This window comes from Leptidea sinapis, chromosome 4, assembly GCF_905404315.1.
Source record: "Leptidea sinapis chromosome 4, ilLepSina1.1, whole genome shotgun sequence".
NCBI lineage: Eukaryota > Metazoa > Arthropoda > Insecta > Lepidoptera > Pieridae > Leptidea > Leptidea sinapis.
In genome coordinates, this window is record NC_066268.1 from 4,861,991 (window position 1) to 4,875,504 (window position 13,514).

At 34.4% G+C, this 13,514-nt stretch overlaps 1 protein-coding gene across 2 annotated transcripts in view; it reads left to right on the plus strand.

The window, feature by feature from the left end:
• Positions 1–10,745, plus strand: part of LOC126979713 (MICOS complex subunit Mic60-like) — a 35,286-nt gene extending 24,541 nt beyond the window's left edge. Inside the window, exons 11-17 of one of the 2 annotated variants that reach the window (XM_050829186.1) lie at positions 1,985–2,095; positions 2,749–2,866; positions 3,379–3,516; positions 3,994–4,097; positions 6,140–6,241; positions 7,705–7,793; positions 9,743–10,745. In XM_050829186.1, coding sequence (XP_050685143.1) covers positions 1,985–2,095; positions 2,749–2,866; positions 3,379–3,516; positions 3,994–4,097; positions 6,140–6,241; positions 7,705–7,793; positions 9,743–9,920 — 840 coding nt within the window. In that variant the 3' untranslated portion in view covers positions 9,921–10,745. The remainder of the gene's footprint in view (positions 1–1,984; positions 2,096–2,748; positions 2,867–3,378; positions 3,517–3,993; positions 4,098–6,139; positions 6,242–7,704; positions 7,794–9,742) is intronic. The other variant, XM_050829187.1, reaches the window with a different exon arrangement.
• The last annotated feature ends 2,769 nt before the right edge of the window (positions 10,746–13,514 follow it).

A 13,514-nucleotide genomic window follows, 5' to 3' on the forward strand; every position in this document is an offset into this window, starting at 1 on the left:
TACTCTGCTCAATAAAAGCAGTCGTTATTAAATTATTACTCCGCTCAATAGAAGCGGAGTCCAAAAAGTTATCACACTGCTCAATAGAAGCAGTGCTTATCAACTTACAACTAACCTGCTCAAAAGAAGCAGGAGACGGGATTGCCAAATAGTTGGCTGTGTTATAAAATAAATAATATAATAGCGATTTTGCTATCTGTCTTTTATAATAATTAGATAGGTGTAACCTATCAGATGTCAATATATTACATTTTTTATAATTAATTATATTATTTATGTCTATTATCTGTATTTTACTAGGTAATTTATTATCATTGTCATATGTCAAATAATTAGAATGAGACAGTAGGGTTAACATATTGTTCAAATTATATCTAATTATGTTTTCCTGCGGCAAATCAGGCATGTATGGAAATCTGAATAATATAAGATTTTCTATTTTTAAGGTATTTAAGTCACTATACAGTTTTTGTAATTTTTTTTATCTAAATTACCTCTTCTCCCAATCATTACAATAACAGAAGTATTAGAGCAGTGAGTATCACTAATAATTCGTTTAATAATTTGATAATAAGTTGCCCTTGGCATGCAAATATTTGTTACTGACTGCCCGTTACTTATTTTATGAAAAATCAACCCCATATTTCTTCCCAGATCATCGCTGTAGATCTTTATATGTTTCTTATGGGAAGAAAGTATTTGTGCATGTTGATTTTCAATACCAGGAGAAGTGAGAGCCCGGACAGACTGAGAAATTGTTTTTAGGTCACTTTTTTTGCCCGAAGGGCCCGGAGAAAACTGACAGTTGCAACTATACAATTTAGTTATTGAATTAAAACATTCTGTTTGTCCTCCTATTCCATAAAAAAAAAAACGTACGATTTTCACAGCAAATATTATGTGCAAATGGACACATTCCAAGAACTACCTAAGCTTGACTGAAAGTCAACGGTTCAGAGCTTATTAGAGCTGAAGACTGTCCTTTGTATAGCCCAGATTTGAATGAACCCCTTGGACTATAAGTTATAATCAATTTTAGAAGACATGATCAGTGCTAAGCCATACGACGTTATCGTTAAAGAATCAAATCACTTAAGAAACTTCAAGAACATCCGTTACTCCATAAATTTCGTTGCCAGACATAAAAGCCTGAGGTAGTCATTTCGAATAGAACCTTTCAATTTATTTTTGAGACAAAAATAATTATATAAGTTTTAATAAGATTACATTACGTCATAAATTTTTTTTTTTTTTTTTTTGTAACAGAAATTATAGTCAGAACTAGGTACTTGCTTACGGCATGGTTTTTTTTGGGTAACCTTAAATCTAACATCGTCTAGCATAACACACGGAAGCGGCATTAAATGGTGACGCAGAGATAACATAACAAATAAAATTATCAACGTAAAACTTAAAAGTAAACTATTTCATGCCTGTATTTTACCAGTCATGAGTTAATGCTGCCAAAGACTCAATGTTGCAAACTTTCGATTTGTCATCGTGCCATAGAGAGAAGTATGATAGGCATTAAAAGAAAGAACGGGAAAAGAAACACAGAGATAAGGATGGTGACAGGAGTGGCAGACGTTTCATTAAAAGTCAAAGATAAATAAAGTAAATAAATAATAAAGTGCAGATAGGCTGGATATACTATAAGAGGAATTGATAAGTGTAGCAAAAAGGTTACAAGCCCAAGAATCAGAAAAAGGAATACAGGATGGCAAAATATAGGATGGAGAGACAGGTGGAAAGTTATGGACTAGGGCAGCAAAGGACAGAGTACTATAAAAGAGGTTGGAGGAGGCCTTTGCCAAAGGGCAAAGAGACTAATTTTAATAGATGGTGTCTTACTTGTATGTCTACTTCATTTAATCAAATAGGTTTTGTATTGTAGTAGATTATTAATTGTCCGAATTATAGGATTATTTATTATTATTATCATAAAAAATATCAATATTACCTTTAACGCTATCTTGATTTCTAGTATCAAGATCAACGTAAACAAAACGACGAGGCCCTTGCAGACGGCTTAAGGTTGCAAAAAGAAAAACATGAAGAAAATTTGAATAGAAATCTGATTAAAGTAGAAAAAGAGGTAAATGCCAGAATCATTCAATAAAAGGTAGCGTGCTGAAATTATCTTCTGATTTCTGAAAAAGTTGAGGACTATTAACCAATGTATATATTATTTATTTGATTTAGTATAATTGTTTTTAAAGTGATTTTCATCAAAACTACCACTCTGGAGTCCCTCAAGAGATTCCTGTAGTCACTTTATATGTGTATAGCGACCTAAAGGAATCATGACGTATTTCTTTGTTACTACGTTTAACATTGTTTGACATCAGGATCACAGTGGGAGGCTCCATTGCACAGGATGCCGGCTAGATAATGGGTACCGGCTCCTATTTTTGCCGTGAAGCAGTAACGTGTAAACATTATTGTTTCGGTCTGATGGACGCCGTAGCAAGTGAAATTGACTTGGAAAATGAGTCTTAACATCTTATGTCTCAAGGTGACAAGCGTAATTGTATTGCCGCTCAGAATTTTTGGGTTTTTCAAGAATCCTGAACAGGCACTGCGTTGTCATGGGTAGGGCGTATCAATTACCATCAGCTGAACGCCTTCCTAATCTTGTCCCTTATTTTCATGAAAAAATTTGCGTAGCCGTGGGACGCGCTGTATATGGTATACAGCGCTATATCTTAATTTGATACACATTACCTTTATATATTAATTTTGTTTTAGACAACTGTGAAACTAAATAAAATGGTCGCAGAGAAGGTCGCGGCACAGAAGAGAATATTTGCCGAGGAGCTGGCTGATATGTCTGTTAAGTTGAGGATTGTTGAAGATAATCTTAATGGTATTGCTACATTCATTCTTGAGTCGTGAATAATATTTTCAACGACCGACATGGAAGCCTTTGAGAAAATTCCCGCATCCACACCCGAGTAGTCGAACACACTTGTACTACTAGTGCTGTATGTACACCGGCCTGGGAAATTGAGAGTTAAATTAATTTATTTTAATAAAATAAATTTCAAGTATACATTTGACATTTCAACATGAAATGAACGACTTATTTGATAGCCTTTTAAAAAAAGTTAAAGACTGACACTGATTGACTCATAGGTTGTGTGTCATATTTACTTAAATCGGCTTTTCTTGCAGGTTTAGTCGAAGGAAGTAATACACGTTGTTTAAATTAAACACTTTTTTAGAGGATTATAAGGGGACTGTAACTTTAACGCAAAATCTAATGTAAAACACAGTTACACCCGTTTTAATCCTTTAATAAATGTTTCATTTAAATGTGTTACACTCGCGTTCACCAAAGAATATACTACGTAATAACATGGTGATGTTTATATGCAGCTCATTTAAAGGCCGAGCGGGAAGCCAAGAGATCGCAGGAACTATGGATAGCGGGCGCGTCCTTACTGGCTGCTACGAAAAAGGGCGAGAAAATTGTAAATGTTCAAAGGGAACTCCGAGCTATTGAGAAGGCTAAAGGTAGATTTTGTTAGAAATTTCAATTTATTTGTTAAATTTCCTACTTAGAAAAGCATTAGATACTATTAGATCTTCATCTCCTAAATAGATAATCTTTTATAAACATTACAATTTAACATTTAAAACAATTATTCATTGTTACTTAAAGGTATGCACACACTTTACCAGTGGGACCTTTGCACATCTCTCGTCCCTTATTGTCATAAAAAAACACACTGTATGCACAACATTACTAAATAATAATTAATGTTGTGTATTTGTATTGTAAATAGTATTTTAAAAAGATATAATTGTAATGTATCAACGTCGACTTATAGTTTTTAACAGAAATGTATTGTGAAACAATATTGACTATGATAAGAATAGGTGATGAGTTTTGATAGTGAGATCTTCAATTATTTTTGATAAAACACATCCCATGTTATTCTGAAGTTTTCACACCACAAATAAAACAGTTTTTTTTTATTTGTTCTGTAGGCGATGGTGACAAGCTTGTTGAGACTGTGATGAAAGCAATACCTGCCTCGGTGATGGAAGATGGACTCATTCCCGAGAGTGTCCTGAAGGAGAAGTACCGACGTGTATGATGGCTTTTGTTCGATACTCTTTCATCATCATCATCAGTCGGAAGACATCAGACGTAGACTACTGGACAAAGAAAAAAAAAGACAAAAATCCTCCCCCCAAAGATCTCCACAACAATCGGCCCTGCGCTGCCCTCATCCAACGTATTCCGGCAATCTTTAATACTTAATATATTTATATTTTATTATATATATATATACTAATTCATCTTTATAAATAAAAATATGTTCCTTTGAGTTCCAAAACCTTTGACCAGATTGTGATGAAAACTAAAGCAGTATTCTGGGAACGCCATAAAATCTTTAATAAGTGTGTAAATGAATTTTTTTTCATTTAAGGCATTTCACTTCAAGTCGCTAGAGTTGTTGTCTCTGCAACCACCTTAGAGTCATTATGGTGCGTACAGACTTGTGAAATGTAACATAAAATGTATCATGCAATGAAAGATATCGCCGTATACTTCACGGCAATGTATCATGAAAGGTTGGGACGTCTTGTACGCGTGGAGCGACCCGTGATTTGTCGGTTTTTAGAACGAACACAAAGTGGCGCATTTGCGGTTGAATGGCTTCGTAGTGAGGTTCTCCGTTCTAGTGAATGCGTGTTATGAGCACGGTATGCGTTCATGCTTCAGTGAACATGCAACGAAAGGTAGAATGTTACATTTCATGTTGCGTTTCACCAGTCTGTACGCACCTTTAGAATGCGCTATACATAAAATGTAGTGCTTAGACTGTCTAAACACTATTGTACATAGTTTTTTTACTGCTTTAGCTTATATCATCTATGTTATGGCAAATGCGATCAGTCTCGATATTAAAAATCTGAATACGAAAGGGGTACAAGGGATATATCGCGTCAAACATGTCGCCGCAAAGGGTTTTTTATATGAAAATAAGGGACAAAAAGAGCACGACGTTTAGCAGATGATAACTGATACGCCCTGCCCATTACAATGCAGTGTCGCTCAAGATTATTGAAAAACCCAAATATTCTGAACAGCACTACAACTGCGCTCGTCTCCTTGAGACATAAGATGTTAAGTCTCATTTTCCCAGTAATTTCACTAGCTACGGCGCCCTTCAGACCGAAACACCGTAATGTAAACACATTACCGCTTCACGGCAATAGGCGCCGTTACGGTACCCATAATCTAGCCGGCACCCGGTGCAAAGGAGCCTCCCACTGGTGCTTGCATGAGTATTAAAGACTTGAAAACTTGGTTTGGACATGTGGAGCGAATGACTGAAGAAATAATGACTTATCAAATATATAGGGCAAGTGTGTGTGAGCGAGTTGGTAAAGCAAGAGCTCGTAGAACATTCGTCGACCAAATTAGGGTCATTTAAAGGTCCGAAGTACCCGGTTCCAAGCAATATAATGTAACTACTCCAGCCACAAGCTGTGCTACGAATAAAAATGCCTTTGTTTTTTATGACGTAGTCTTATTAAGTTATTATACATAACTAGCTGTTCCCGCCCGCTTCGCTGGGCGAATTTTAAGAGGAAGGAGCGTTGGAATTTGAAAAAAAAGGATAAATTTCGCATCGAATGATGGTAGTTTCATGTCGATACGATCAGTGGATTAGGCGTGATTGAGCCTCAAAAAAAGACCATTTTCATTATATATATATTGGTTGGTTATTGGTTATGAGAGAGACAATAGATACATTTAAACTTTTATCATCGCGGAACTTAACATTGTTATTATTATGACAGTCACGCCGCGACCACGATTCATGCAATTGGATCGAAATATTGGCACCAGATTAATAAAATGTATATCGTGAGTACCCGTCATAATAATTACAAGGCTGTAGATGACCCACATAGCACTGAGCTGGAGGTCCCAGGTTCGAATCCCGGTAGGTGCAAACATTTACCTATATTATGAAAATGGATGTTTATATTATGTATGTTTAAGTATGTATATTGTATTTAATATATCGTTGTCTTGCACTCATAGTACAACCCATGCCTAGCTGGGTGCAAGATAATTTGTGTGAAAGAGTGTCAATATTATTATTTACGAACACAGATGGAGGATGTCGCAATGAAAGTAGCTCTGGTTGAACAAGATGGCGCGATACTTCCTGTCTATCTTCTGTCATGGATACAAGCTGTGTTCCTCTTCATGAAGGTGCTAGAGGCTTCTATTATTTAAAGTGATTAATGAAAATATAACGCCTTACCTAATTTTAATGGCAAAAATATTTTTGCCAACAATTGCCACTTTTTTTATGAAAATAAGGGACGTGCAGGACGTTCAGCTGATGGTAATTGATACGCCCTGCCCATTACAATGCAGTGCCGCTCAGGATTATATAAAAACCCAAAAATTCTCAGCGCCACTACAACTGCGCTCGTCACCTTGAGCCATAAGTTGTCAAGTCTCATTTGTCCAGTAATTTCACTTAGTTTTACGTCACATTTTCATGAGTTGAGTTGTTAACCTAATGGCAAAGACATTGTCATAAAATTCCTGAATTATTTTATCTTCAACATCTAACTTGGGTCTACTTGCAATATACAGGATGCAATCATTTAGTGTGACCAGGCCATTATTCCGTAACTATATCAAAGATCAATCGTACAGATATCAAATATATTACAGATATCAAATATATATAAATCTATAAGCTGATATCGAATGTACATAACCAGTAAAATGACATACACAGACAATAACTTTTTTTTAAATTAAACGGGAAGTATAGAATAATTTAATAATCGTGTAATTTCTTTACAATTTGCTCAAGCTTATTCGAAGTGTTAATAAATGGTAAAATGAACTATAACGTAAACTTTGACATTTATAAGTGTCAGTTTCAAATAAATCTCATTTGATTTCTTAAATGAAGTTGTCAAAAAGATTTTTCTTCTCGGATTGTAGTGAGTTTTCTGCTCGTGATTTGTGCCAGTTAAATATAGTCTACCGTCTTCGCTAGGCAAAGTATTAGAAATAAACAGTATATTAATATTCATCCTATGACTATTTCCATATCAAAAATTCTGAACGGCACTACAATTGCGCTCGTCTTAAGCCTCAGTTAAGTCTCATTTACCCAGTAATTTCCCTAAATACGGCGCTCTTCAGACCGAAACACAATTATGCACATTACTGCTTCACGGCAGAAAAAACCGCCATTGTGCAAAGGAGCCTCCCACTGGTAAATGCCCTAAGTCGTCTTTTACGACACCCTTGGGCCTGGGACTTCCCTATTCTTTTATGCTCCGGGAAAAGCAAAGGTAAGTATTTATTAATATGGGTAGTACGCCGTCGTATGCCTGAAACAAATAATTTATCACTATTATTTATTTTTATAATACGTATTTCTTGCGCACAAATATCATTTGCTCAAGAAGTCGGCATTGAGTTCAAAGGATACTAAAACTTAAATAACCTTCTTAATGATACAACAGATTGGGATTGGAGCGACCACCCTCAGGCTATTTAATAATACGTTTTATTGAACGATTTTATATTATGACGAAATTTAATTAAAAAAAGAAAACCACTGAGTCTCTTGCGTCCGTCTTTCTCAGGTCCTCATACCTCGGTATATGAATTTGAATAAATTTAAAACTTTTTTCATCACACAGCTACCGGGAATCCCACGGGAAGAAATTGAGAAGCCTCCCAAAGAACCCTTCGATGGCCTGGATACGTTTGACAAGCTGCAAAGAGCAAGGTGAATGAATAAATATAGTTTAGTTGTTTTGAAGTGAAACTTCTTTAGAATCGTGATTTGAGACTCGATGAAACGAAAAAGCGAGACGATAGAGGCCGACGCTGTTGCCAGATAATATTAATATAGCGATTCTTTTAAATACCCATATCGTCTTCGAAGCACGGTAAGAAATCCAGCTGATGAGAGTTGTATCCAAGTTTGTGGCGAGACTTGCAGGATCAGATCAAACCAGATCAAACTACTCTTCGGAAACCAAGAGACCTGCATGAATTCTGTGCTTCTAGTAGTTTCACCTGCATAGTCCAACATTTCATTTATATGCAGAAGAAACAGTGTAGGACATAGCACTAAGCCTTGGAAACGTCTGTATTCAAGGCGTCGTGTGCCGGGTCATCTCCTTCCCTCAAACAGCGAGGGGAACGATAACTGGTCCATGCGTCAACTCGTGAACGGGTGCTGCTTTGTGGTCTCTGCCTGGTCGACCTAATATAGTTATTTGTTGGATGTAATTACTAATTGTGACAGTCAGCACATCAGATATTTCATTTGAAGACCCAGCCGTTGACCACGTCGGGGTTACCAGTTTAGTGCCTACTACTACTGCTGTGACAACAAGATCCCAGTTATTATTCAAAACAAATGTATTACGAAATTCAAATGAATTGTTAAAAAACATTCGTGTGGTAAAGGTTACTACTCGTATAACATAAATGATTTTCTTAATGATACTACAGATTGGAAATTGAGCTACCTCATGCAATTAAAACATAAATTTTACTGTACAATTTTACATTGTAACCATATTTTAATATAAAAAATAAGCCTGCTGAGTTTGTTGCGCCAGTTCTTCTCAGGTCTGAGGCATACCTTTTAGAATAGGTGGTAGTTTTTGATTTTCAATAAGTGATTTTATATACTATTTTGAATAAAAACATTTGAATTTGAATATAAGGTGATGATGAAAAATATTAAATAACCATATTTTCTGGTAATTTTTAATCGGGTAGTAGATTTAAAAGGTGCGTCAAATGTAACACTAGATTTTATTTGCATAAACCACGTATATTATTCATTTTTAACTGTTACTTCATTCAAGTGTCACGCGCCATCGAGCATCGAGGCGGTCTTACTAAACAGATCACGTGGCGTGCATATATTGAGTCTGTTTTTAGATTCAATGGAGTTTTCCACAAAATGTTGCAAGTATTTGCGGAAATTACGATTAACAAAGGGTATTATATTACGGACTTCAAATTTGAGCGAATCGATTGTTGGATTTTGACTTGTGTAAATTCATTTAGGTCAGTACTTAACTATTGCGTTAAGACTGGGGACCGAGCCAACGGCCTTGAGGAATCGAGCGGAGCTAGGTTACCTCTCTCGTACAAGATCGACATAGTCTTAATTCAGAACTAGAAACATTTTTAATTTATTAGAAACATAATACAATTTTCTTAGCAATAATAACAAAAGTAATAATTTTTCATACAATTTGTATCTAAATTGAATGATTAGCATGGTTCGAATTGTAAGTGTCAGGGGTACTTTGGTGATTTTTTTTTCGCAATGCAGAAATTACAGAAAATATACATTTTCTTCTCATATTCTGTAGACATATAATTATTTTTTGTAAAATAAAAGCTGTTAAGAAATGGTTTCAATTATACGCAATTTTGGCGATTTCTTCGGATAGCGGCCTTAATACTTACCAATAGGTACCACTTTCTAGGGTTTAATAACTCAATAATATTTAAACACTTTTAAAGGATTAAAACGCGTGTAATTGTATCTGTGTTTTTGCATTAGAATTTGCGTAAAAGTTACATTTTTATTATTATTTTAGTTCGACGACCTTCCGAGACCTTTCCAAAACACATTTTCACAGGGGGACTGCAGTTGAAAAAAAAAGATAAATAAGAAAAATATACTAACTCAATAATAATATTCAGATATTGGATGGAACATGGGAATATAGCAGCCGCTATTCGCTACGTAAACTCTTTAGAAGGTGCCTCAAGGTTGGTCGCCATATCCTGGCTGAACGCAGCGGTGGCACTCTTGGAGACGAGACAAGCTGCTGAGGCTATCTTGGCGCACGCAGCAGCCCTTGGTTTGCAATACGTTTAAGTCCTCATCCATTAGAATTTAATTTAAAATTTGTATGAAATGTTTAGAAACTATGATGTGAAATCAAAATGGCGGACACATTTTGACAGGCAAAATTAATTATACATATAAGAAATATATGATTTTGTTATAAAATTGTTCTCGGGGAAATAAAAAAATACAGTAATATAGCTCAGTAAGGTACTACAAAATGATACCTATGCTTAAATAACAAAATGGCGGATACTTTTGTCAAGCAAAATTTATACGATACTTTGGTACATCAAAATCAATATGCGGGTGTATATTGTCATATAAAAATTATTTTATTGTTATCTAAGATTAAGGATTGGTCTTCGCTGCGCTCCAACTAGATACCGCAGGAATAGTCGCAAAGTGCAGCAACTAATATTACGCCCAAGTGGACGTCTTCGAGCCAGTCTCGAACAATGCGTGACGTTGACGTGCCACATGTTCTATTAAACTTTGCTAATAATTAAAACTAAAATGCCGGGCTGCGTAGTAAAACTTAGTAGAAATGGGATCACACATCATCAGTAAATATTTTGTATTTTGTTAATTTCAATGTAAAATAACACCAAGCGTATGTTACAAAATTTGCCATTGAGTGTCAAAATGTTTGCGTGACAAGTATCTAATAGTTGCCGTAATAAAAAAGGCTATTGTTCTTAGTTAGTGCGGTATCTAGTTTGAGCGGAGCGGAGATTTATAATTTATCAAGTACTTCCAGACTTGTTGTACGTACTTAAATTTTAGTTTTGAAATAAACTACTAGTTTCTTGTATTAGTTCTCTTGATGTCAACAAAATAAATTTGTGTACATTATTGGCTGTTTTATTTTGGCAATACCGACTTCAATATTTTTTTTTGTATGGGGAGTGTTTAATATGAAATATTAAGATACTTCTCGTTTGATTTTTAAGAAGTTATTGATTAGGTAACGTTATTTCGATATAAGATTAAAGTTTTTTTGTTTATATTTGTAATAGCTATTGCTTTTTTGATGAAGAAATTTTGTAAGTAGTTTTGGCAGTCTTCATGGTCACTTGACACTGACTGGACAATTCTGAGAAGACCAAACCAGGTTAACCTGAAGGTTCAAACTTAGGGCTATATGGTGGGAGCCATATTTATACCTCCAGTCAAACTCTCTTTCTTTTTGCTGAGTAACTAAAGATGTGTGATAAGTGAATGTGATAAAAAACCGCTTCTTTCTGTTAATTCTTGTTCGTAGTCCGGTCAATTTAGACCAAAAAATGAGAGTGAAGTTACATAAAGTCCCAAAAAGCTGAAAATCAGTGTAATTGTTCAAAACATAATTATAAATAATGTTTAAAAGTTCCCCATCATTCCCGTCTATGGAAAAAAAATTATTCAAGGCCAAAGGTCAAAAGAATTAGTTTTTCGCGATTTTCAGCAAAAAGGTAAATTTAATCATCAAAGTACCTCGGACAAAAATTGTAGATCATAAAATTATCTATAAAAAATGTATCAATACTTTTTTTCTTACGAGCCACCGTTTGTGAAATATAACGATTCAAAAAGTCATTTGAATGACCTTTGACCTTGAATAAAAAAAAATTCCATACACGGGAATGATGGGGAACTTTTAAACATTGTTTATAATCATGTTTTGAACAATTTCACTGATTTTCAGCTTGTTGGGACTTTATGTAACTTCGAATGTCTAAATTGACCGGACTATTCGGTCTTGTTTCACTTTTGCCAAAGCATCGAGGTGCATTTATGACATCAACATTCTCGGATTAAAAACTCTTAAGCCAGCTTTATACCTACTGTATTAGGCCAACAAACGTCACAAAAATGCGCATTTATTTTTGCGCTTTTTTGTAATAAATTCTTAAAATATATCGAATTTCATCATTAGTTGACTTTGACAGAAAGTAAAAAAAAGTACTTGGAAACAATATTTTACTAATTTGTTCCTCTTTTTGAAATGTATCTTATTCTATAAAGAGATTTTATATCAACTTTTTCCCCGGCTTACTTTATACTTAATTAATTAATACGTATCTAGATAGAGCCTCTTGCTGTCAGACAACCGATGAAAACAGGCCATGAATATTAGTTTAGTGTGAGTGACAAGCTACGTCTTACACTCGCGATTTGTGACCCTTTGTTAGTGTACGTTCATTGCTCAAAATAGAAGTTAACTCCCAACCTTATTTTTTTCAACGATTACAGCTGTCACAGTCTATCTAGAGTCTAGACGAATAAATGATCAAAGATTTAATATTGTTACACATATAAAATGTATATCTATATTATGTATATAACATTTTAATAAAATTATAGTGTATGTGTGTTAATCGAAATAATTGCTTTTAATAATGCTAACACAAGTTTTTACATTTGTTTGTTTTGGTTTATCTCAGAAGAGAGAGATTTTAAATTAAAAGTTATAAAATTCTGAACAAAATCCGATCTATTTGCCAGACTTTTACGGAATCCACACAGATGCAGTCGTGGGCGTTAGCTAGTAGATACTTAATATAGATAAATATTATAGTAAAATACTAATTTCCTGTAAAACATATTATATAGTAGCTAGTATAATAACCAACTATCCAGGTCAACCCTCATGATGTATGACCGTGATCGAAGGAAATGTGCTCATATTAATGAAAATAATCGATTGGCTGTTGTATTCGACGAAATCTATATTATGATGAAAGATTTCCATTGTGCATGTTTCATATTGAACGGAGTCTATGCCAGGCATGAAATATTGTATAACTGATAATTGAGGCACGAAGTGATCATGTTCATCCATTGTCCTTACTAATCTAGGTAGTAGCTGCATTTTTAGTTATTAGTTTATTCTGTCCACGTTTAACCTAAAAGTTAAAAAAATTCTTTCGTAAAGTAAGTACAATAGCGATTGTATATATTACTTTTTACCATTTACACTTTGGAAAATTTGAGCTTTAATATGAAGAAGTAACAAAATGAATATGCGATACTAAAATGATGAATATTTACAGTTTCACCATTTAAAAAAAGTTTTGTGTGTACTTATGTATGCACGCATGAAGCTATATTTCTTTGGCCTAACAAAGCAAAAATCATTAAAATGATTTATTCCTCGTGCTATTCTACGTTTTTAGAAAGAACAATTTTGTAAAAGACAATTTTGCAAAGATGGCTTTGGCAATTAATTATTAAATAATGAATACGGCTGTACGGGCTTGAACCCTTTGCCTATCCTAATAATGGGCGAAGAAACCAAAAAAAAAAATAACAATTGACGCTAACGTCAGAAAATTTTAGGAACCAACTTCAACCTTACTTTTGTGTTATAGTAATGCGCACGCATCTTAAATTTTCAATCTCATCATTTTTTCAAAACGTGCCTAAAGAAATATAACTTCAAAGATATATGTAATCTTTGTAAAGTGATGCAACAATTAATAATATACTCAAATATAAGATATGAAATAAGCATCGACATGCACCGCTGTGACTAAATAGCTAATACAAAGCAATGCTCTTAAAGCGAGTTCATTTATATGAACCAATGCATAAAAACCGTTATTCTGCAATGTCCTCTAATAAAACATAAACTAATTCCCG